The sequence below is a fragment of the Ammospiza caudacuta genome, chromosome 11, assembly GCF_027887145.1.
Source record: "Ammospiza caudacuta isolate bAmmCau1 chromosome 11, bAmmCau1.pri, whole genome shotgun sequence".
Lineage (NCBI taxonomy): Eukaryota > Metazoa > Chordata > Aves > Passeriformes > Passerellidae > Ammospiza > Ammospiza caudacuta.
The window spans coordinates 13,467,432-13,489,977 of record NC_080603.1 but is presented as its reverse complement, the minus strand read 5'-3'; the positions used below and the strand labels follow the sequence as shown (position 1 = coordinate 13,489,977).

Below are 22,546 nucleotides of genomic sequence, written 5' to 3'. Positions count from 1 at the left end.
GAAGATCATGGTCACTCTGGCCCTCTACCACAGGGCACGCAGTGGCATTGACTGGCAGTCTCACTGCCATATGGGACTGAGACAGGATCACCACAGCCCTCCTGGGAGTGCCTGCATGTGTGGTGGGCTGGGAGCAGGACAGGGGTGGGTGTTGTTTAGCAAAGAGCCCCCTCCCCACTGCCTGCCTCTGCAGGGATGCAGCGCCCAGTCCAGCATCTGGCCTGTCTCCTCTGTGGCCTCTCTAGTGGAGAGCAGCACCATGAGAAGCCTGACCTCTACCAGAGGCAGAGCAGCTTCCAGTAATCCCCAAAAGCCTTTCCTCTCCTGAAATCCCACACTGCAGAGCCCACAAGGAGCTGGGCCCTGCCCACTCCTGAGGCTCCCTGCAGGCAGAGCCCTGTCAGTCCCTCCCCAAGGAGTGTCTGCTTGCTGTGTCCCTGCACTCCAGCATGCACCCCCTCTAAAACACACGGGTACCAGAGCATATTAGGCCTGCGGTCTGAAAAATGTCTTTTGTTTAATATTTTGCTCCCTATGTTGGCTTCTCAGCACTGTTCAGTTATGCTTATTTTCTTAGCAGGTCTCCTGTGTAATTTTTATAAAGATTATAAACAGTGTCACCAGTCTGCCCTACTTTTTAATGAAAAATGCATTGAAAATCACTTTCAGCAACACACTTTTAAGACTTTATTTCTGCTAACTTAAAAAACTTATTTCTGATTGCCCCCTTGTTCAGATTTTTCACATTGTTGTGATTCACTACCAAATAGAAGATTTTAATGAAAATCTTTGGACAAAGCGTTCTAATTACACTTGACCTCAGTTTATGTCATGTGACCATGCACGTATCTGAATATCACCACGTAAAATGTACTTTTGGCAACCGAGAGCTATTGGATGTTTAAGACTATCTGAAAACAAACAAAAAGGAAACACGTTGAAGCAGCAGAGAGCAATCCCTTAGTCTGCCTCCTACCTGTATCTGCATTACTGGTGCAGGTGCATTAACCTTTTATTTCCTTCAGATGTCTCAAGGAAAAGTAACATCCGTACAGCGCTTTCCCCCGTATTTTTATATTCCGATTATGTAACTGTGCTGCTTGCATAACCGCGACAATAAGTGTAGGATTTGTCCAAGGATCAACACGGAGCAGCTCCTGCCAGCCGTTCCCGAGTGTCCCTCCCAGCCGCCCCGCTCGGAGCGCGCAGATAAGGTGGGTGCCGTGTGTGTCAGTGACGCTCACCCCATGCAGCCCGGCCGGGAAGGTTTAGCCTAAAATAACGTTTGCATTCACTGCATGAGATAATGTCACCAAAGAAATCAGGTCTCAGCGGCCTTACCGAAGCACACAGGACAGACCGCCACCCAGCTGCCACCCGTCCCCTGTCTGGGGGTACTTCCCCGCTCTGTCGCGCCGCCGGGGATCCCCCAGCGCCGCGGGTCCATCTCCCTTTTCCCGGGGCTCCCGCCGCACGCGCGGGCGCAGCCGCGCTCGGGGCTGGGCGGGCGCCCCGGTGCCCCCTTTGTGCTTTTTACAGCAGAACAGCCCCGCGGGCAGGCCCCGCACCGGGCAGTGCCGGTGCCAGTGACCCTGCGGCCGGGAAGGGGCGCCGCGGGTCCGCTCCGGCCACACGCCTCGCTGCGGGGGCTCTCACGGACCCGCCCCCCCGCTGCGGCCGCATCAATCATTAACGGCGGCTCGGGTGTCCAGCGCCTCCCACCCCGGGAAACCCTACCCGGGGCGGCGGGGGCGTCTCTTCCCGCTCCTCGGGAGCGCTGGATGCGCCGCCGGTCTCCAGTTACCGCGATGCCGGGCGGCGGGGCGGGAGGAGCCGCGGCGGTGCTGCCACTGCCCCTGCTGCAATGAGTGATGCTGCCGGGGGCGGCGGCGGGGGCGGAGAGGCGCAGAGCTACCGCGGATCCTTCGCCGGCGGCTGCGGGCGCAGCGGCTCTGCCTCGCCCGGTCGGCGGCGAGGCGGCGGGCCCGGGGCCGGCCGGGGCAGCGGCAGCATGCCGGCGGGCGATGGGGACAAGAAGGAGGCGGCGCCGCCGCCACCGCCGCCTCGCCCTGCCACCCTGCTACGGTGGGATGAGGTGCCCGAGGACTTCGTGGAGTGCTTCATCCTCTCGGGCTACCGGCGACTGCACTGCTCGGCACAGGAGTGCCTGGCCTCGGTGCTGCAGCCCACCAACGAGACCCTCAACTTCTGGACCCACTTCATCCCACTGCTGCTCTTCCTCACTCGCTTCGGGCGGCTGCTTCTGCTGCGGGGCGCCGGAGACGTGCCCTTCCACCACCCGGCCCTGCTGCCCCTCTGGTGCTACGCCTCGGGGGTGCTGCTCACCTTCGCCATGAGCTGCACGGCCCACCTCTTCAGCTGCCTCTCCCCGCGCCTCCGCGCCACCTTCTTCTACCTGGACTACGCCTCCATCAGCTACTACGGCTTCGCCAGCACCGTGGCCTACTCCTACTACCTGCTGCCGGGGCTGAGCCTGCTGGACGCCGGCGCCATGAGCCGCTACGTGCAGCAGCGGCTGGGCTGGCAGCTGGACTGCAGCCTGCCCATCGCGGCCTACCGCGTGCTGGTGCTGCCCGTGGCGCTGGCGCTGGCCGTGGGCTGCACGGCCGCCTGCTGCCGCAGCCGCGCCGCGTGCTGCGCATACCCCTTCGCCGTGCGCACCTTCGTGTTCGCCATGCCGCTCAGCATGGCCTGCCCCATCATGCTCGAGAGCCTCTTCTTCGACCTCCGCGCACGCAACCCCACGCTCTTCGTCTACTTCTACCGCCGCTACTTCTGGCTGCTGGTGGCCGCCTTCTTCAACGTCAGCAAAATCCCCGAGCGGATTCAGCCGGGGCTCTTCGACATCGTGGGGCATAGCCATCAGCTTTTCCACATCTTCACCTTCCTCAGCATCTACGACCAGGTACACTACGTGGAGGACGGGCTGGCTGAGTTTCTCAAGGCACCCCTAGCCGCCCCCACCTACCTAGGCACCGTGGGCTATATGCTGCTCCTGACCGTCTGCCTTGCTGTTGTCGTCAGGAGGTTCCTCAACGTTGCAGACATCTGCAAGCAGGACTGACCAGCCTGGCGACCCTCTGGACAGCGACCACCATGCCAGTGACCCTTGGCCTGGAGGTCCTTGGGCCGATGACCTTCAGACTGGTGACCCTCAGTCCAGAGCCACCATGTCCTGAAGAAGCTGTGACACCTGGGGAAACACACCTGTGGAAGAGCCAGGTCCCTTTCTTGGAGGTTTGCTGGAGAAAATGACCGTGGCAGAACTGCTCGTGCTCTTTAAGCTACTAGGTTACCAGGGGAAGCAAGCAAATGCTTACTGGTATGTTGCTGCTTAGAGTATAAGCTGAAATAATTTAGCTCTGCTACTAGGAAGAATGCATGAATGGTGAATGCCACTTACTAATTTCATAACAATTAGGTCTAAACTAGCTCTGTATATACATATATATTTATATATCTAGCTATATATTTATTAGCTACATATATGTGTATATATATGTATACACCTGAAGACATTTGTGCAATGATTTCTCATAGACTTTTAATCAACTCCTATGTGAAATTTCCTAGCAGATTATGCACTGACATTTATCTTCCTCTCTGATATTGTAACAGGCCTTTTCAGCCACATACTGGATTTTAAATGCAAAGAAATCAATAGCTATCCATAGTTTCTAAGGTCTTGCAGCCTTTTCAGCCAGGGAACAATAGATTTAAGAGCGAGAGGAAAAACAGCTGTGAATTATTACAGAATTACCAGTTAATGGAGAGACCTTAATTAGACAGACAGTAAGTGGTTGGTGTAGCCACTCGGATACTAAAATAAAATAGAAGGATATGTAAAATAACCGAACCAGAAAGGGGTCAAACTGGTTTGGAACGGGGGCAGAGGAAGAACAAGGACCCTGCATAATGGAATGGCTCTTCCCTCAGCGTGTCAGGAACATCTGTTGTGCTGAGGGAGTTGCTAAGGGGCCCCTTTATCTTCCTGGGTAAATCACCCCCAAACCAGTCCTCTAGAGTCAAAGTCAGATGCCAGACTTTCTATAAATCCCTGCCAAGCTCGGTGGGAGTTCTGTGGATGTAAAGAGAGTAACTGATGCATAAGATCTCATTCTGGATCTTTTAAAAAAACTACATGGAACTAGTTTCTGCTGCTCTTTAATTAGAGCACTGTCATATTTACCATCCTAAAATTAGTTGCAGAATACGATACTGCTGAATCCGAGTTCAGCACCTAAAATCTGGCTCTACAAGTACAGGATACTGGCACTTTTTTGTCATTCCCCACTTTTTCCTATTTTGATTAGTTGTGGCTGCAGCTGGATGTGTTGAAGTCATCTTTCAGAAGCTTTGGGGGAGTTCAAAAACAAGAATTAGGAGGTGTTTTCCAAAGCAGTATCTTTTCAGAGCAACCCATGTATTATCCTTGTCACAGGACAAAGAGCTAAGTATAGATTGAATTTACTCTAGAAACATTTTTGTGCAGATTTTAAGCAGATGCATTTTGCGTTTGTGTGACAGAACAAGTGCAATAATGTTACACAAGGGGCTTACCAAGCGAAGTTCAGGTGAGAAACTGCTTGTGTAACCCATTGTCTAAAGAAGGGTGGTACTTCCTTAGCAAACCCTTGTGTCAGACTGCATAATAGCATAATAGCTGTTTTACCCAGCTCCTATTGTAGAAGTGTATTTCTGCTTGGGTCTTTCCCATTTTCATGGACATGGCATCTGAATCCCAAGACAATGTTTTGAGTCCAGTTCTCATCTTCTGTAAGACAAAGTCCCCTTTGTTTAAAATGGGAATATAGGAAGGACTGTAGCCAGGGATTATAAAGTCACATCCTTAAACATGGGTCAGAGTAATCACAGACCCAATAACTGATATGCCCTCTATCAATGTAACAGCTTTATGAAAATTTCTCAATTGAAGTGCATAAGCTAAAAGAAAATTACACTCATTCAATTTAGCTTTTATCTCAACCCATTTAAAGTATAATGGTTTGAATATTTTAGATTCTTAGCGAACGATGAAAATGGCCTAACAAATACTCTTTGCCAGCCACAATTCTGCTAGTATGTCATTTCTGGAAGGGTCAGATGTATTTTAAGGAGATTGACTAGAATTATCTGGAGTAGCAGTTCCCAAAGTGTGGCCTCTTGAGTTATTGCTGTTGGGCCATAAAAAACTGCATAGCCTGTGTGAGTGGCTGTGTTCAGTTTTAATTTACCAACCTGCATGAAAAGAAAATGGAAACTACACGAAGTATTTAAAATTTTACCTATTTTCACTAAGTTTTGTCATAAATGTAGCATTGCTTTCTTTATTTTCTTCATTGCTGCCAACAAAGCAGAAAATGATCTGCACCACTGGGAGAGGAGGCTGGTTCACAACAGTTATTCCTTGAAATGTGCTTTAATATTGTGAAAATCCTGAAAACTCACAATCCAAAGCCAGTGGATCAAGACCTTCAGCCATGTCAAGCTATGAATTTCCACAACTGCAAAAAGAGGCCAAAAATCTTTGAGATGGGCTGTATTCAAGTTAAAATAATAGAGGCATAGTAGTTAGAGCCCAATGACTCATCCAAACTAATTATGTAGAAAGGGTTTGCCTGGGAGATGCCACTAGCACATCCAACCAGCAATTAAAAACTAAGAAATAAATCTTAGAGATAGCAAACCTCAGCATTAGAAGGCAGCTCAGAAACAAACAGTAAAAGCCAAATGTAAAAGACCAGGCTTTCAAAGCATACTGTATAATGAATTATATTTGTGCTTGTCAGTCACAATGTAGAGGACATCTCAAGAGGCAATGTCAAAAATGGCTGTTGCTAACTTGTAAAAATACATTTGATATTTGGAGTTAGGCCACCCAGGGTCATCTATATATATCTCAACAACAGATAACAGTATAAAGTTTGGATTGCAACCAGCTGCAATTTTACTGGACTCTTAACTGCTGTTACAAGAGTTGCCTGTGAGCCTCAGTCACACTAAAGATTGGTACCTGGCTCTGATATTAAGAATATTGCTTCATTCAGAAGTTTCTGTTGGCAGATTGTTTAGGCACGTGTATGGGCCTGAGCACCTCATGGAATTATTGTAAAAGCTGGTTGCAAGCACTGCTGGCTGAGCCACTGTAAGCAGGCTGCTGACTCCTGAGTGAATGGCTACAGGGAGATGTGATTACAATTTAAGAGTTCTAATTAATGGATTTTTGTTTGTCTGGTTTTTGTTAAAAAAAAATGTGACTACAAATTAAAAAGGTACAGTAAGTGTGGAGAATATCTAGGGAAATGTTACCTGAGTGTCTGTGTCTATTCAGTGAAGGACATGCATGCAGATAATAGTTCCATTTGCTGTGTCCAATGGACAAAACTAATCTGAGATAAAAAGATTCAAATTGGAACAAGATATCTATAATTATAGTGCTTGAATTTGCTCATATAGAAGTGAGTCAGCATTTGTGTGACTTGTAAGGGTGCAGGATAACTTTCTGGTGTGAAAGCACATGACTGAAGAACATGTGTAAGCATGTTCAGAGGTCTCACCTGCAGACTAGATGCGTAAGGAAATCCTAGAAAACTAACTTGCTTGCAGAAGTACGTGTCATAATGTTTTTATAACCTGCCATAAGGTCTACACTGTGGATTCCACAGCTCATGTTTAAAACCAAAAAGGCTTTTCAGGCCTTTTGGAGTAGATTCTGTACAGGGATGGGAGCGCAAGGTGGGGACTGGAGCACAGGGAGGTGGCCTGTAAATGCCTGGGTGTCTTTCTGTGTTTGGCCAGCACTGACTTTCAGACTGACACACCTGTGCTGATGTGAAGTGACTGTTGCTGGGGCCACTTCCCAGAGTATTGGTGGCATAGACACCCTCCCTTGCATTCAGCATGTGCCTAGAACTGCAATCTACACTGGCATATATTCAGTAAGCCTGGCTTCTGGGCACTTCTGAGTAGCCTGTGAGCTTCCAGCTCATCTTCCTGTAAGATCGATGAACCTCATCTGTAATCACTACCCTGTTCTCTGTGGTGATACAGTATTTTTTCTGCAGTGTGTGTATTTGAATGTCACTATCCAGGGAATCTGTGAAGCTCTGAGCAGCCTCATTAGCAAGACTGGAATCTATATTTGGAAACAAAGGGAAAGGTTTCATCTGCATGCTGCACTTGTAGAAATGTAGCAGTTAACAGTAGAAGTATGTTCATTTTTTTTGCTAAAATGGTAATTCTGCTTAGTTGTCCAAGTGTTATGCTTATTATTTATTTGCTGAATCCAGCTACTGTGTCAGGTTTTTGTCAACAGTGCACCTGCAGGAAATGACAGTATGAAAGTTTTACTTCATGTTTAAGTAAACTCTGAGGCAGCACATTCATGGAGCATTATTGCACTAAACTCAGTTGATTACCATCCACATGCCTTACAGAAGCAAGTCATACCTGTAGTGATTGCCCAGATTAAACTGTTTCTTCATTGCCTATGAGCTTAAAAATGACCAAGTGGCCAGTAACAAGCTGAGGAGTCAGGCACTCCTGGGTTCTTATCCTTGCTTTGCCACTATCTGTTCTGTTATCTAGGGCAAGTTGTTTAAACTGTGTTCATTTTGAATGAATTTTAATTCATGTGAAACACTGGAATTGTACCAGGGTTGAATTTGACCCTTTGTGTCTCAGTTTCCACATCTGTAAGATGGGGAGAATATACCTTACCTACCTCGCAGGGTTGCTCTGAAGACTAGCAAATGTTTGTAAAGCACTTAAAAATGCAAACACCCTCCCAGGTGCTAAGAAGAAATCTTCCAGCAGAGAGAATGTTATATTTTCCGTCATCTCACAGGGAGAGGAGCGTGAACGTTTCCAGATTGTGAACTCTTGGGACAAACCCTTGTCATTGCCATACTCCTAGGATGTTCACATCCTGTGTCTTTTTGGAGCTGATGGCTCCAGAAATTTCCACTGGCTCAAGTGGGGGGCAATCAAGACCCAGGCAGTATTAAACAGGCTGACTAAATGCTCTAGGGTCAGGAGTAAAGAGAAAACATAAATGACTTACATATGCTTTTCTTCAGAAATTCTCACTGGTAACTTGTACTGAGGAGCATTGTAACACCCACGAGGCCTCCTTGTTCATTTAGCCATGGATTGTATTCCAGTTACTATGAAACAATGGAGCAGGATTTCCCATCAGTGTCTGTAAGATTATGATTATGTCTCAGTTGCCATTGGGAATTTTGAACTACGTCAAACTTCTTACCAGAGTAAAAAGACCTGAAGTAAATGAAGCTTTTAAGAAAAAAAAATAATTTGAGAATATAAAATTATATTGATCAAACAACGTTCTCTTTTTCCCTCCTGTTCTGCAAAACCAACTACGTGGAGTTAATCTTATGGTTGAGTGAAATCTGAACTGAGATCTTTTGACCACATATATGTACTCCGTCAAGAAGCCCTGAATAATTATTCTACTATCCCACTCTGCCCATCAGCTGGAAGGGCTGATACAAAAAGCACCACTGACAAGAGGACCATGTTTTTTAGAGCTTTTCTAACTGGCAGCAGTAGCTGAGGGAAAAAAAAAAAAAAAGACTACATCAAAGGGTTTGAGTGATTTGTTAGTCAAGGCCTGTACCTTTAGAAATTCTCCCAATATCCAAGTATGTTCCTAGCTTCTGTTAGATACCTCTGAGTCAGGGCTGTATCACCAACACTCAAGTTACAGCTGAGACTTTACTCTCTCAGATGAGATGTAAGATGGTAGTGTCACATGCACTGAAAGACACTGACCTCCATTCAAGACACTTAGTGTCTTGGAGCTGGGTGTGGAATTAAGTTAAATAATTTTCACATCTTGCTTAGACAGATGCTGCTTCATTCCACTGAATTCAGTAATAAATTATTGACCAAGACAAAGGAAGCAGGCTTTTGCTTGAAGTTGCCTGGAAGGGAACACCACCAGCAGACTTCTGCTTTCAGGGCATTTGCTTCCTGGGCCGTACTCAGAACATGGAGGATTCTGAAGTAGGGCTTTGCTACTTCATGGGAATGCCTTAGGATTTGTGGCTGTAGCTGGGGGTTATTAGTACAGAGAAACAGTGTATAGCAAGTCAATTCTGTCTGCTAGAGGTTCAAGCACGCTTTAGTAGGAGGTATCATGTTTAAGGGGCTGTGCATGCAATGAACAAAGTGTGACTTTCGTGTGGTTCTGTTGGGAGGGTTTGAAAATTTACTCTTTGTACACTTTTGGATGCTGACTACTGTATATGTAATGACTATGCATTTTTAGCAAAAAAAAAGGGTGTGATCTATAAATAAAGTTGATTCTGAATTCATTTTTGCAGAAATGCATTTATAAAGGCTTTTCTCATTTCTTTGTATAATTTACTGTGACACCTGTAGGATCAGAAATGTGTTGAATGCAGTTCTCTTCAAACACAGGTGATGTTAGCATGAGTACAGGAACCTTCAGTTCTTACATAGGGGCATAGGGGTGTTGGTATTTCTGAAAAAACTATACTAGCAAAAGTATCATTGCCATTTTGTTTCTTTAATATTTCAAAGCAATAAAATAGCATGCTTTGCCATTTCAGTTTTCTGCTAACTAATTATAGACATCCCTGTTACATTAAGGTCTAATACATTAATATGTATTAGAAGATTAGTGTTCAGTGCTCCCTGAAAAATCATGAAATTGGTAGCAATAGCAGTGTATAGAATCAGCAAAATATTGACTGCAAAATGAAGAGGTCTCTGGCATCAAGTAAAGTTTCCTATTTGGCAGAGTAGGATGGCAAAATACTGTTTTCAGTCCAAGTCAGGCACTAAAAAGCACTCGGTGAACTGCAGTTACATAAAGTGTTTGCCTTAAGCCTTTTCTGTCAAAATTCAGCAGGACAGGATGTATCCCAGCATAATTGCAGGTTCCCCCTTATAGGAACACAATGGAAAACTGTAGGATCTTCTAGTTAAGGTGTGCAGAATTCCTTCCAAAATTCTAAAATTCTTGAGATTCTTATTCACAGACTTTGTACATCCTATTTGAAATGTGGCAATGACTTAAAGGATTTGATGATTCCAGCAAAAACCTCCATTACCCTCTTAGAAGTAGATACTTCAAGAGACTACATCCTGCAAATAAACAAATACTTCACAAGACTGCATCCTCCTGTTAACACTTAAGGGTTTTCATAATGTTATCAGTAAACTCTGGATCTGACTGCTGGACATGAACAGGCTGGGGGAAAACCTCACAAAACTGATGAAGCCAGTGAAGATGGCAAAACAGTGAGCAGAATGGTAAGCAACAAAAAGCTGCTAGGACAGGTAATTTATTGAGGTCAGTGCCTCAGCCTTCAGCTGTGGTGGATCCATAGTTACTCTGATAATCTACTGGAAATCTGAAGGCAATCTATATTTTGTTACCATGACATCACTTCTCTGACAAATGACCCTAAAACTCAGGACTGTATTTGAGGAGGAACAAAGAAACATCTGACACACAACAATTACATTCAGATTTTATTCTCTCATCATAGGATCACGTAAGGCTAGCAGGATCTGCGAGTGGAGATGAAACACATTAAAAATTAAAAGCTGGTAAAAACATAGAGTATTAAATCAGTATTACTGCTAAAGCTCAGTCTTGACTGCAGTGACAAGAGCCTTTGGGGCAGACACTACAGATGCACTTTCTGCATCAGAAACCCTCTACCACTACAAGGCAGATCTCTTATCAAGAGTGGCAGTACACTTCTGTTCTGGGGAGCTGGAAATACTTCTCTTGCCAGGGAGCACTGCCTTGGGGTACATGATGCATGCTGTACAGAAGCAAAATGAGAGACCATGTCACACAGTTTTTTTTGGAGAGTAAGCCATTTTATAGAGTTTTCTAATTTGAGTCTCTCCTGCCTCCAAGGTCTAATCCTTTCCTGTCCCTTCTGACTGATGAAACATGAAAATATAGTTTTCTTTAAATTTTGGTGTTAAGTATACTTTTCAATATTATACTCTGTTTGCTAGAAAACGTCTGTTCTCTCTCACTCTCCTCTGCTGTCTTGAGAAACTGGGCAATGCCACATGTACAAGAAAAAAATCCTTGGGTTTTTTCCCCCCTCTTTATATGCTGGTCTCTCCACATCCACAGTCCTCGGGCTATGGAATTCAATCACTGGCACTCACTAGTGTTCCAAAATCTCAGCTTTTCTTTTTAGCAGCACTTGGAAGGACAACTAGGAAATGTCAGTGAGTGGATAACAAGCAGCAGAATCTGCAGCCCTCAGAAATAATACAAGTAATGAGCAAAAGGTAAACAGGTCCCTGGGGCAGCTTCTCTGATACCTTTGTACTCACAGACATCATCTCTCATTATCCAAAATTTAGTGAAGCTCATAAGCACATGCTTAACTTTAATAGGACTGCATATTTATCTTTGTTCATTGGTGGGGTGAACTTTTCCTTGTGTTTCAGTGTGCTATAGAAGCAGAGCCCTAATGAGCAGACCGTGCCAGGGAAATGTTGCCAGCAAGAGTCTGGCACAGCAGATCCTGCCATCCAGCCCTAAGGCAGTGTCCTACACTCCCAACTCACTTTCCCTCCTTAGCATAGCACTTTAAAACACTCTCAGGGCATCATCTGAAAAATTTTAATACAAAACAAAGAGCAAAGTATATATATAGCCAGAAATGCACCAACTTAGTCATTAAATAAAGCTGCAGAGTTTGTGCCAATTACAACATCAAAACACTGTTTCTAGTATGTAGAAAATCATAGCTTGAAGAGAAACAGTTTGGAACAGTAAGTAACCAGAACCACTGAGCACTGAAAAATATATTCAATAGCCAATATAGTTAAAAAGAATATTTATGTTTGTAGAATATGGACTCAAAACTTAAAAAGAGAAGGCAAATATTCTGTGAAGAACACCTTTGTTCCTAGCAATAGAGCAAGTTTCTTCAAGCCATAACTTATTCTGCCCTAACAGAAGCATGCCATCTCTTCTATTCTAAAGTTCAGACGTTCTTTGGACAATAAAAAAAAAAAATTACTTAATTGCGTTCAGTAAAACACGGAGAACTGATAAAGATTGAGAACATACACAAGAGTGGGAAACCTGCTCAAAATGCAATATTCAGGTTAAATGAATATTATTTCAAGTCCCAGCTAGCTTAGCAGACCTATCACCTCAGAGGGAATATACAGTGTATCTTCAGATCTGCTTCTACTGTCATGACCATAATTCCAAAGAATACAGTGAATTGATATAATGAAAGGCAAATAGTAGATACCTCAATTACAGTTAATCTGTGATGAGTATATTTTTGTATTCAGATATAAGGCTGAATTACATACATGAAAACCTTGGTGGTGCTCTACATACATGACAGAGTTTAAAAGAGTTTAAAAGTTGTATTGATTTTGACTTTGCTGGCAGATTCTTACATGGGTTTGCACAAAGCAAATGAACTGGTGGACTTACAAATATTACCAAGTGAAGTAATCACTGCTTTCTCTTCTGAAAGTCACAGTGACTCCAAGCAGAGCTACTGAAGACCCTCAGTGAATCTGATCTGGCCCTCTCCCCTTTACAGCAGTGGTAGCTTGAAGTGCAAGTCCTCTGTGGAAAGTACTAGATGTTCACCTAGCAGTTTCCAACACACTTCATTGCTGCTTTTAAATAACCCCAAGGAATGTTATTTATTAGCCAAATATGCACATAGAGCTAATAAATAATTATGATTTTCAGGCTCTGGAACTGTCATAATTTCTAATTTCAGTGTCAGGGCAACACTGCCAGGTATGTCCTAGACATGGGTGACTTCCAACTTATTACTCAACACTCTTTGTTCCAAAAGCCATTTCAGTCCCCCACTAGCTCATGAAGAAACAATCTGCAGCAAACAGGCTGGTAAATGAAGTCTCTAAGGTGACAGCTTCCCATGTGCACTATAATAGGTCAGCAGCAGTGCAGTTCCTTTCACAAGTGATTCCTGAGCTCAATTCACAAACAAGCACCAGACTCAGTTCTCTTCCCTTGGCATTTTGCCCGGAAGGCTCAAGCAGGCTGGAGAATAATTCTGACTTGTGAAAAGCTCTTTTCCCCTCCTATTCCCCAATCACATCCGTGTGTGCAGTACTGGCACAGAGGAGGCAGCAGGAATGCAGGGTGGCACAGCACATCCCTGTGCTGCACCAGCCCATCCATGGCACAGAGCCACAGGATCCCACCAGGGCAGCTCCCACACACGAGTCAGAGCAGCCTGAGAAGCTGGCAGTGACAGCCCTGCCTGCCTGCTGGGCCAAGTGAAGCTCAGAATAAAGAGATCCAGGCCTGCTGCTCAGAAGCAAGTTTTGCAACATTAGTCTGTGCCCAGCAGACCCATGGAGGACACTGAGGTCAACCAGCAGGAGTTTCCTAGACAAGACTTGGTGTTACTCAGTTTTAAGAAAACAAACTTTCATTTTCAAAGTTAGCCATCAATGATAAATGATACAGAGAATAGAAATTTTTAGTTTCCCTGAAGTTGCTGGATAGAGCTTAAAGACTAAATGACAAAAAAAAAAAGATAAATGGATGTAAAAATATGACCGCAGGAGGATAAAGGTAGTTGGAACCAGTGGACAAACAGATAAAAAGGACGAGAGTGGTTTTTTGCAAGTCATTTAACAAAGAAGCAACAGCACATGCCCAAAGGAAAAGTTCAAGGAAAATTCACCTTTAATATCAAAGCATTCAGTGAATGCAACCACTAAAGTCCCCTTTTATGACTCTCCAGGACCAAAAAAGGACTTCCAGTGAGAAGTGGATACATACAAATTAGTTCTAGGAAAGTAATGTTTATGTATTAAATAAAAACCACATTTTAATGAATATGTATGATTATGATGGATAAATACCTTGTTGTAAAGCCTCACAACACATACAGAATTTAAAAAATATATCCTCTGTGTGTCCTGCACAGGTAAAGAATGCCTGCTTTCTAATGCTTTAAATGTTTTAGAAAGATTATTCCAGCGAATTTCAGGATCTTCTGTGCTCTGAGGTCTGAGTTGGATCAAATCCTCAATTTCAGTTTGAAATGAACAAGGCAAAACAAATTATTCACATATTTTGAAAAAGTAAGGGGTAATTCAGATTGTTTTAATCTGCCCCAGCACAGGCCCAGGGACGGAGGGAGCAGAGCGCGGGGATGCAGCCGCCGCGGAGCTCCGGGAGCCGGGGCCGCCAGGAGGAGCCGCAGCAGCGCGGCCGGGGCGGGCACGGCCCGAGGGCTCCGGCACGGCCCCGCTCTCGCCAGGGGAGCTGGGGCCGCGTTTCTCATCTGCAGCGCACGGGAGGGAGCACAGGAACCCCCGCTCGCTCCTGCACAGCTGGTGAAGCGCTGCCCTTTGCGGCATCTCGCCTGGACACCGCTACTGTCCCCGGGGCTGGTCTGGGAGGGATCCCATCCATGGAACACTCAGGGAGAAGCTGGCACAGAGACCTGGCCGGCTGGCAAAAATAATGCCTCAGAGGCAGCTGCTTGCTCATACAATCCAATAGGGAAAAAAACAAAAACTGTTTTGAAGGGGATGACGCCACTCTCTTAGACATTCCTGGAATTTAAACTGAACATAAGTCAGTCGGAGTGAGAGTATGCAGCTTGCCATGTTGGCTATTTATTTAAACATAGTGACTAAAATAAGTTCATTTGATCTATTTTCCTTTGTCACATGCATACCACAGCAAATGCAGATTAACATACCTATTAGACTTCTATAGTAGTTTAAAACCAGCGTGACAAGCAAGCAAAGAAACAAAACAGGCAAGCAATAAAAAAGATAATCTGAAAGTATCTTCCTGTGCAGGACTGTACCTTTCAAAGGTGAGCAGTTGAAAGTCATCAGTTCAGCAATGGCTCCTTCCTGGCCCAGACCCGGTGAGATGGATGAGCCCTGGTAAAGCCCAAGGTAGCCATGAGGCACTCACCTGGCTGGCACAATGCTATGACCACCCTGCCACAGCCAGCATGTTGCCTACTGGATAGGAACAACTGTTTTACTCTGCTACCCAGGTATCAGACTCACCCATGTTCATTGAACCTGCCTACCATATTCCCAACTGATGTCAAACAATGCACATATATTTCACGCTACAGTTTTCAACACCTTAGGCATTCAATTGTACTTTCCAAAATGCTGCAGTCCCCTTCTTGGCTGTAACATTGCAGTGTTAACTGGAGTATTGCAGCAGTGCCATGATTCAGTCCCTGTGTGGTAGTTTACTGCAGGAGCTGTTAGACTGGCTGTGCTGTTTGTAGGGCAGAGCTGACACAGTCTCAGTGACAGACACAGACACCAGCTCCCCACCTGCCATGACCTTCAAGCTCTCCTGGGGAACTCCCATTCATTTTGGCCAGTGACACTTCATTCCCAACCTATGCCAAAGATCATACAGCACCTTCCAGACAGCTGTGCTTTCCTGTCCACTGGTCATCTTTCAAATAAGTCTTTCCTGGGCACAGCCACTATCCAGAGCTGCTATCTGAGGCTGTTAGATGATCTCCACAGCCCTTGTCAAAGTTGGGATATAAGCAAGTTTGATCCACTCATTTCTTATTTAACACCAGCATATGGAAAATGTTTTTACTGTATCATGACTTCCTGTGCAAGCTGCTCAGGGATCCCTACTTCTTGTGTTGGCACAAGCTGTCAAAGTCAGTAGCCTTATTGGATGGATGCAGAATCTCATCAAAGTGTTTCCAACTGTCTTTACTACTTTCTTCCTTTTATTTATTTCTTCCCACTCTCTGACCCAACTTCACTATCTCATCTGTTTCCCTTTACAAATTTCAGACCTGAAGCTGAATTTCTTCAGATCTGACTCCTTCTATGCAAGCAGAACACTGACAACTACCTTGAATGTGGGTGGAAACTCTCTAAGAAGAGCCAAGGTGGAGCAAGGTGGAGTTCCCTGTGTCAGTGCCACACTGCTGCCCTGCCTGAGGCTTCTGTAGCTCCATGAGCTGCTGCCACACAGGCAAGACCTACAAGTGACTTCCTTACTGCCTGTGGCCTTTCAGTAGTCTTCTCTTTCTGTCTTCTACTGTTGGTTGTATTAGCACTAAAGAGTAAATAACTCTACATCCCACTTGAAATATGGTTGAAATGTGGCAACATGCAATCATGCTTGTACATTCAGTTAAATCCAGTAATAACACATTTTATTCTGACATGCCATTGAAAACCAAATGCATTTATTTCCTCACACAGCCCAGGTATAGGTAAAGCTTTTCTGGATGTTTCAGACACCTTATATAAACTAAGTCAACACACAACCTGTCTAGATACAAAATACCCTTTGAGAGTGAAATTCTGGTCTCTGAGGAATTTGCTCTGGCAATACCAAGATTTACTGATTTTATCATTAGATTTTATTCTTAGGATATCAGTCATTTCTTTGTCAACAGATTTTACCTATCTCAACATGACTGATCGACTTGCAAATCCAATCAATGAGAACTCAGAGGCTTCAGCATCTTCTCTGGTAATAACTGCAGGGATTTGCTCTCAGGAGTATAAGAAATGTTCTGCAGTACAAGCCCCATCTTTTATGCTCAATGTCAAATGTAACAGGTTTCTAATAATAGAATCACCACAACCTGTCCAGCAATTCCAGTCCTGGATTTGCCACAGGACATATCTCCTTAGGTTATAGCTAATGTAGTAAACAGTGACTCTTCCTAGTGACATGGTAAAAATAGAAAGGCTTCACATGACAGGGAGTTTTCTCATCTACAACACTCTTCAGAAGGTTTTAGCAGGGGGAGTTTCAGTGATATGTTTACAATTCCTCTTACACACATTACAAAAGAACTCTGGGGGTTTAATATGGCTCTTTACAGGTAGGAAGTACAACCATCTCCAGGGTATACAGATGCTAAATCTTTAATTTCAGACCTCACTTATAATTGTATATTCAAAGATTTTTATTTTATGATGGGAACATAATAGAAGAAATAGAAATGTAATGGGGGAAACAAAACTTTCCACATTATCCCTTAACTGAAAGAATTTTCTTGAAAATTCTCACATTCCCTTAATTAGTTCCATGAAGAGACCAAGTTGCAAAAGTATCAGTTGCTTTGGAACTAGCTGTCAACAAAATAAAATAACATAGTTGTAAGCTGTTGCTCAGCTTTGACGACTGGGGGCAGTAATTCTCTGGTCCAGCAGGGGTTACACTGCAGTGTTCTCACCAATGCTCATTTAAAAGTTACCTTAAGCCTCCAGAGAATTCATGTGACAGCCACATGCTTAACAGGAAGGATAAAAATGATGCAGAGGTGCCAGGCTTCAGGGGTCTCGGAGCTACAATGCAAAACCTTCACGGACCCATATCCTGCAGCTGCACAGCCACAGCTCCCCAGGGACCCCAGGCCCGTGCTCCCTGCTGTGCCCTGCCACCATCCCAGCCTCACACCCTTGGCCACCACCAGAGTCAGCTGAGGCAGGGAGACAGGTTACACTCAGCGTGCCACAGCACAGCCCACAGGCAGGAGCAGGGCTGGACAGAGTTATGAAGTCATGACTGAAAACTCAGATCAGACACCCAAGGACAGGCAGCTACAAACTAAACCTGCAGAGAGCTTTACCTCTGCACTGCCTGCACATCCTGGGCCAGGACAACAGCTTGTTTCCTGTGAGCACATGGCCAGGGACAGACTGCAGGACACCTCAGCCTCAGCTAGGCAGTGGCTCACTGCACTCATTTCCCAAGGCCAGGGACACTCATCCCATTAACCCAAAGTCTGTTCCTGGGCTGGGCTTTGTGGCTGCCGCTGTGGTGAACACAGCAGAGCAGTGAGTGGAACAGAGAAATGCTGCTTCCTCCAAAAATGCACACACCCATGGCACTTGCTCACAGTGTTTCTGTACACATTGCAATGGCTGCACTTAGTTTTGTCCACACACGGATGGACACAATGCTGTAGTTTACAAGCATCAGCTACATACACTAGATTTGATACAGTACTTGCTGCTTGGTCATTCTCTTTTCATCTGCCAGAGCCTATGTAATATTCAACTCCTTAACCTTTGAGTATTCATCACAATATCACTTGGTGGATTCTTACCTCTTGCCGACAGCTGCCTGTTCTTTATAGCTTTTACATAAGATGTGTAGCTGCAGAAATCAGCTGTGTACTATCCATCTCTGAGTTTCAAGACAGTCTTCTCTGCCTTTGCAGCAGCTAACATTCAAAATTTTCTTTGAAAAATCTTTCATCTGAAAATATGTTTTAAAGGTTACAGGTCATTTATCCCTCTGCAGTCCAGAACTTCTTTCCAGATGTCAGAAACTACTGTTCTTTAATTATACATTCCTCTGAAAGGCCTTTAACACTACGAATTCTTTTCTGTTTCATGAAAGTAATTTTATTGGCAAAACATATGACTAACAAAAGGGATATGACTTTATTCTTACCGTAATATGAATTATTACAACACTGTTTACAGCTGAGCTTCAAAAACAATTTTCAGGCAGCTCTGGTTTTGATGACTAAAGCTTAAACATCTTAGGATTTTTTTACTCATTTTTTAAAGCCAGAGGGAGTGAATTTCTAATTCCTGATGCCATTTTTGTCAAGCTGGGTGTCTGTAGGTCAGGCATATGCACTAGAACTATCTAGGCTTCTTTGAGTTCTCTAACAGAAATTCATAAAACTGTAAGATATTAGAAAATTGTGACACACTGTCTAATTCACAAACTGAGATAAAGTGAGAGCAGTTTTCCTCAGCCTGCACATAACTTAAAGCTTGCTCCTTGCCTTAGCCCTGAACAAGAATTTGTTGCCTGAAACATTGTCTGTCCTCTAGCTGGCTCAATGAAAACTCATTTGTGCTAAAGAGCCGTACCTCACATGATGCTTTCAGCAGGACTCTGCACAAACATTACTGCTGGGGCTCCATACAGCCCTGGCTATCCAACTGGCAGGCAGGTCTCAAGAGTTCTTTATTCCTGCCAGACACAAACCATTATAGAGCAGCATTCTCCAAGAGACAGATCTGCTTGTGGGACATATAAATACTGGTTTTCCTTCCATTGATGTCAATAGGAACAAGAATGAAGGTATGATGTTATGAGATGCTAAGTTCTTAAAATATGTTCTGAATGATTTCTATTTTTAAGAGCTGTTTTGCTTTGGAGGATGAAAAGCCTGTTCACTTAATATGAGGAACAAGGTCTGTCTCAGAGATGTGGAAGAACATCTATTCATCCAAAAGCTTAGCTATTTCAGGAATAATCTGTAAATTATTTTTAGAGTTTGTTCAAGTGTTGTTAACTATACCTGGCAGATTTCTGGCAAATGCATTATTGTTCCTTTAGACTTCTCCATTCCTGCAAGGAAACTTTTTGGGAGATGGGACTTGTCATTTCTCCTGTTGACACTGTTCTACTTTGTATAAATAATTACACATTCACTGGGACTGGGACTAACACCTCCACCCTCCCCAGGAGGGTTACTGAACCATCAGACTAGAGCATTGTTTTTCTCTCACCAGCTGGCTCCATGAATATTTAAGTATTTTTTACAAAGTGGGACTGTTCCAGTGAAAGGGGCTGATGGTCAGGTCACTGCTGTGAGGCAGAAACCTGAATTTGCAGAGCAGAGGAGAATTCCTCTCAAACACAGGGAGGAGTAAGATTTTGTAAGGCATGCACTGACTTCTTCAGGAGCACTAATGCAATCCTAACTTTCTCTGTGGGAGTTAAACATCAATTCGTGTCACTGTTTTGACAACCACTTCCATTAAAAATCCTTCTTTAGCATTAAATGGAATAGTTTGCACCAAATGAAATTGAATTTGGAAACTTCAGTTCATTTACAAATATGAAAAATCATATTCAGCTCCTGTGTACTGGGATTTTTTTTCTTGTCCAAGTATTCAGTCAATTATTAGCTCATCCTAAGTTAGAAAGTCTTCTAATAACATCTTGTTTACCAGTATGAGCTCCACAAATTCTATGCCTTTTATCTTAGTCTAATCAAAGGTCAGATAGATCAATTTCTGCTTTAAAAACTGGGAATTTTATGAATTTTTTTGTTGTCATAGAGTGAAGGGTCTCTGTGAAAGGCAGGGTACCTTGAGAACCCACAGCCAGGAAAACTTCAATTTCCTTAACTGAAAAACTTTCAGTTTAACAAATAGACTTATTTTAAGGGTAGTTCAAATACCAAACTAAACCAAAACATAAACTGGGATTAGGAGTGGAACAGACTGCTAAACTATCCAAAATCAAATGGCAGATCTGGCAGATACAAAGTAGCTGCCAAAAGAATTTGGAAATAGAGTCAAAATTGTCACAATAATCTCTGAAGACGAGGATGCAGTAAAATCAAAAGCCCTGTTGTGTTTGGATCACAGCTCTGATCACTTTCTTACAGTGGAAATCCTTTTGGGTCTAAGTCTTGCATTAGACTTTGACTGGAAATGGATGCTGGAGTCTTATTCTACATTACAGAAAATGTAAAACAGATATAAAATCAGAAAATAATCCAGGGCAGATCAGAGATGGTACACTGAATTCAGAAACTACTTAGTTGAATTAGATGTACTGGGCTTACATTAAAAGGAGATAATTGAATAAGGGTACTTAAGAGGAGACTCTGGTGTCAGTAAGGACAGAAAGTGATTAAGGACTCCACAGAGTCACACTTTTCCCTGGGTAAAACCTGTAACCATGAGATGGGTGATAACCAAGAGACAGGCCAGCAAACATTTAGAGTGGTGTCAAGGCAGAGAGAAGTGTTAGCAGGGTTTAAATTCCTAAGAGCCCAGAGCTTTGAAAACTTAGCTGCAAAGCTGAATCCAGAGATGTACTGGATAGACAGAATAACAATCATGGCCTGTTGGTTGCACATAGGCTCCATATGAATGAGTTCTTCTCATGCCCTTTCAAGAATCTATATACCTCACATCACATATCTACATCTGCTCCTATTTACAGCAGGAATTCCTTGCTATTTGACACTGCACAGGATAATTATTATCAGTGCACTGCAGTACATCTGGAAAGATGAAGGAATGCTGGCTCAGCATACCTCAGGCATGCACTGCACCTCTTAAAGAAGGATGGATTACATAAAACAGCACAAGAGCTGCATCAGCCTCTCATGCTGATGAAGCCAGGCATAATTGCTTTGAAGTGGAAGAGTTACAGCAGTGCAGGTCTGCAACTGCAGAACAGGTAACAACAGAAATTTAAATAAATACTCACCAATCCTTGCAAATTCTCTGATTTCCTATTCAAAGATGCTCCCCCATCCACAAGAAAATGTTATATGGTAGAGGCAGGCAGTATTCATTCCTTTTTTGCTGGGATTAAAATGAAATTTTGCTGGTATCTCGAGAATAAGTACAAAGACCAGGCTTAGATTCTGGAAAGGCTTTTCTCACCTCAAAGTACCCTTTCAGTAAGTGGGCAGAAGGATTTAAACATAAAGACTCTTTCAGAACAGTTGCCTGTGCTCAAGTGTCCATGTGCAAACTGAAGTCAAGTATAGTTTAGGAACATTGAAATTAAATTACAATGTTACTTACTCAGTCTGGCCTTTATTTTGTTTGGTGGATACGAGAAATTTCCTCAGAGACTGTTAAAACAAAAACAGTCTGAGGCTCTTGAAAGAATTAAAACAAGCAACTCCTGGAATAAAGAAAGGATAAATTGCTGCTTGATTCTGGCACTGCACTTATGATTCCTAATGGACTAAATGACTGCTGTGGAGTCAAAACTGAATACAAGTTTCTGGCATTTTTATACCAAGTATATATCTAATTTAGGCATATAATGCCGTTTCCACAATTCTTTTCCAGTGTTTAGCTTACTTTTCTGATACATTATGTAACTAAAATTACTACTATCTAGAAGTCTCTGATCCCAGCTCCTAAAATTTCCATGTCTGTTCCCTCCATTTTTTATAACTTTCCCCCTTAATTCTTTAACATTTTAATGACCTGTAATATTTTTTCCATAGCAAGAAGCATTTATCTAGTACTCAGATGTGTTCTGAGTACTCAGCAATACCATGCTGAGACTGATATTGATAGTGACATTTCTTTGCATATTAAAAAACAAGGATTCTGTGAAAATCATTACCCAGCAACATAATAGATCACAGATGTGTTTAAAAACATAATATGAGGCTAAACTCTGAATTCTGGTCTGGAAGTGTGTGCATCTCCCAGGGCAGTAATTCAGCACTTAGAAAAAGTAAACTCACTATTGTAATGCACATGGCAAATAGCTGAGTTCCAGCCACGAGTGAAATAATTTGGCCCCAGTTTTGCATTCCATGACCCCTGTACTCTGATGGGAAGTAGGCCATGGGGACTGTCTGTAATTCCTGCAGCCAGAACTGCCCAGCCCTGGTACAATTTATTGTTGCACAGAAACATCAGTGATGCAACACCCACTTTCTTGCCAGGGACTCTGTGCTGAATAAGGACAACTGAGAGCACAGCATGAACAGCAGGAGGAACC

General features: G+C 43.6%; 1 protein-coding gene across 1 annotated transcript; it reads left to right on the top strand.

Annotated features, from left to right (window-relative positions):
- Nucleotides 1-1,864: 1,864 nt before the first annotated feature.
- PAQR9 (progestin and adipoQ receptor family member 9) lies at nt 1,865-8,650 on the top strand. The gene has a single exon (XM_058812184.1). The coding sequence runs from the start codon at nt 1,865-1,867 to the stop codon at nt 3,083-3,085; it is 1,221 nt and encodes a 406-aa protein (XP_058668167.1). The 3' UTR covers nt 3,086-8,650.
- Nucleotides 8,651-22,546: the final 13,896 nt, after the last annotated feature.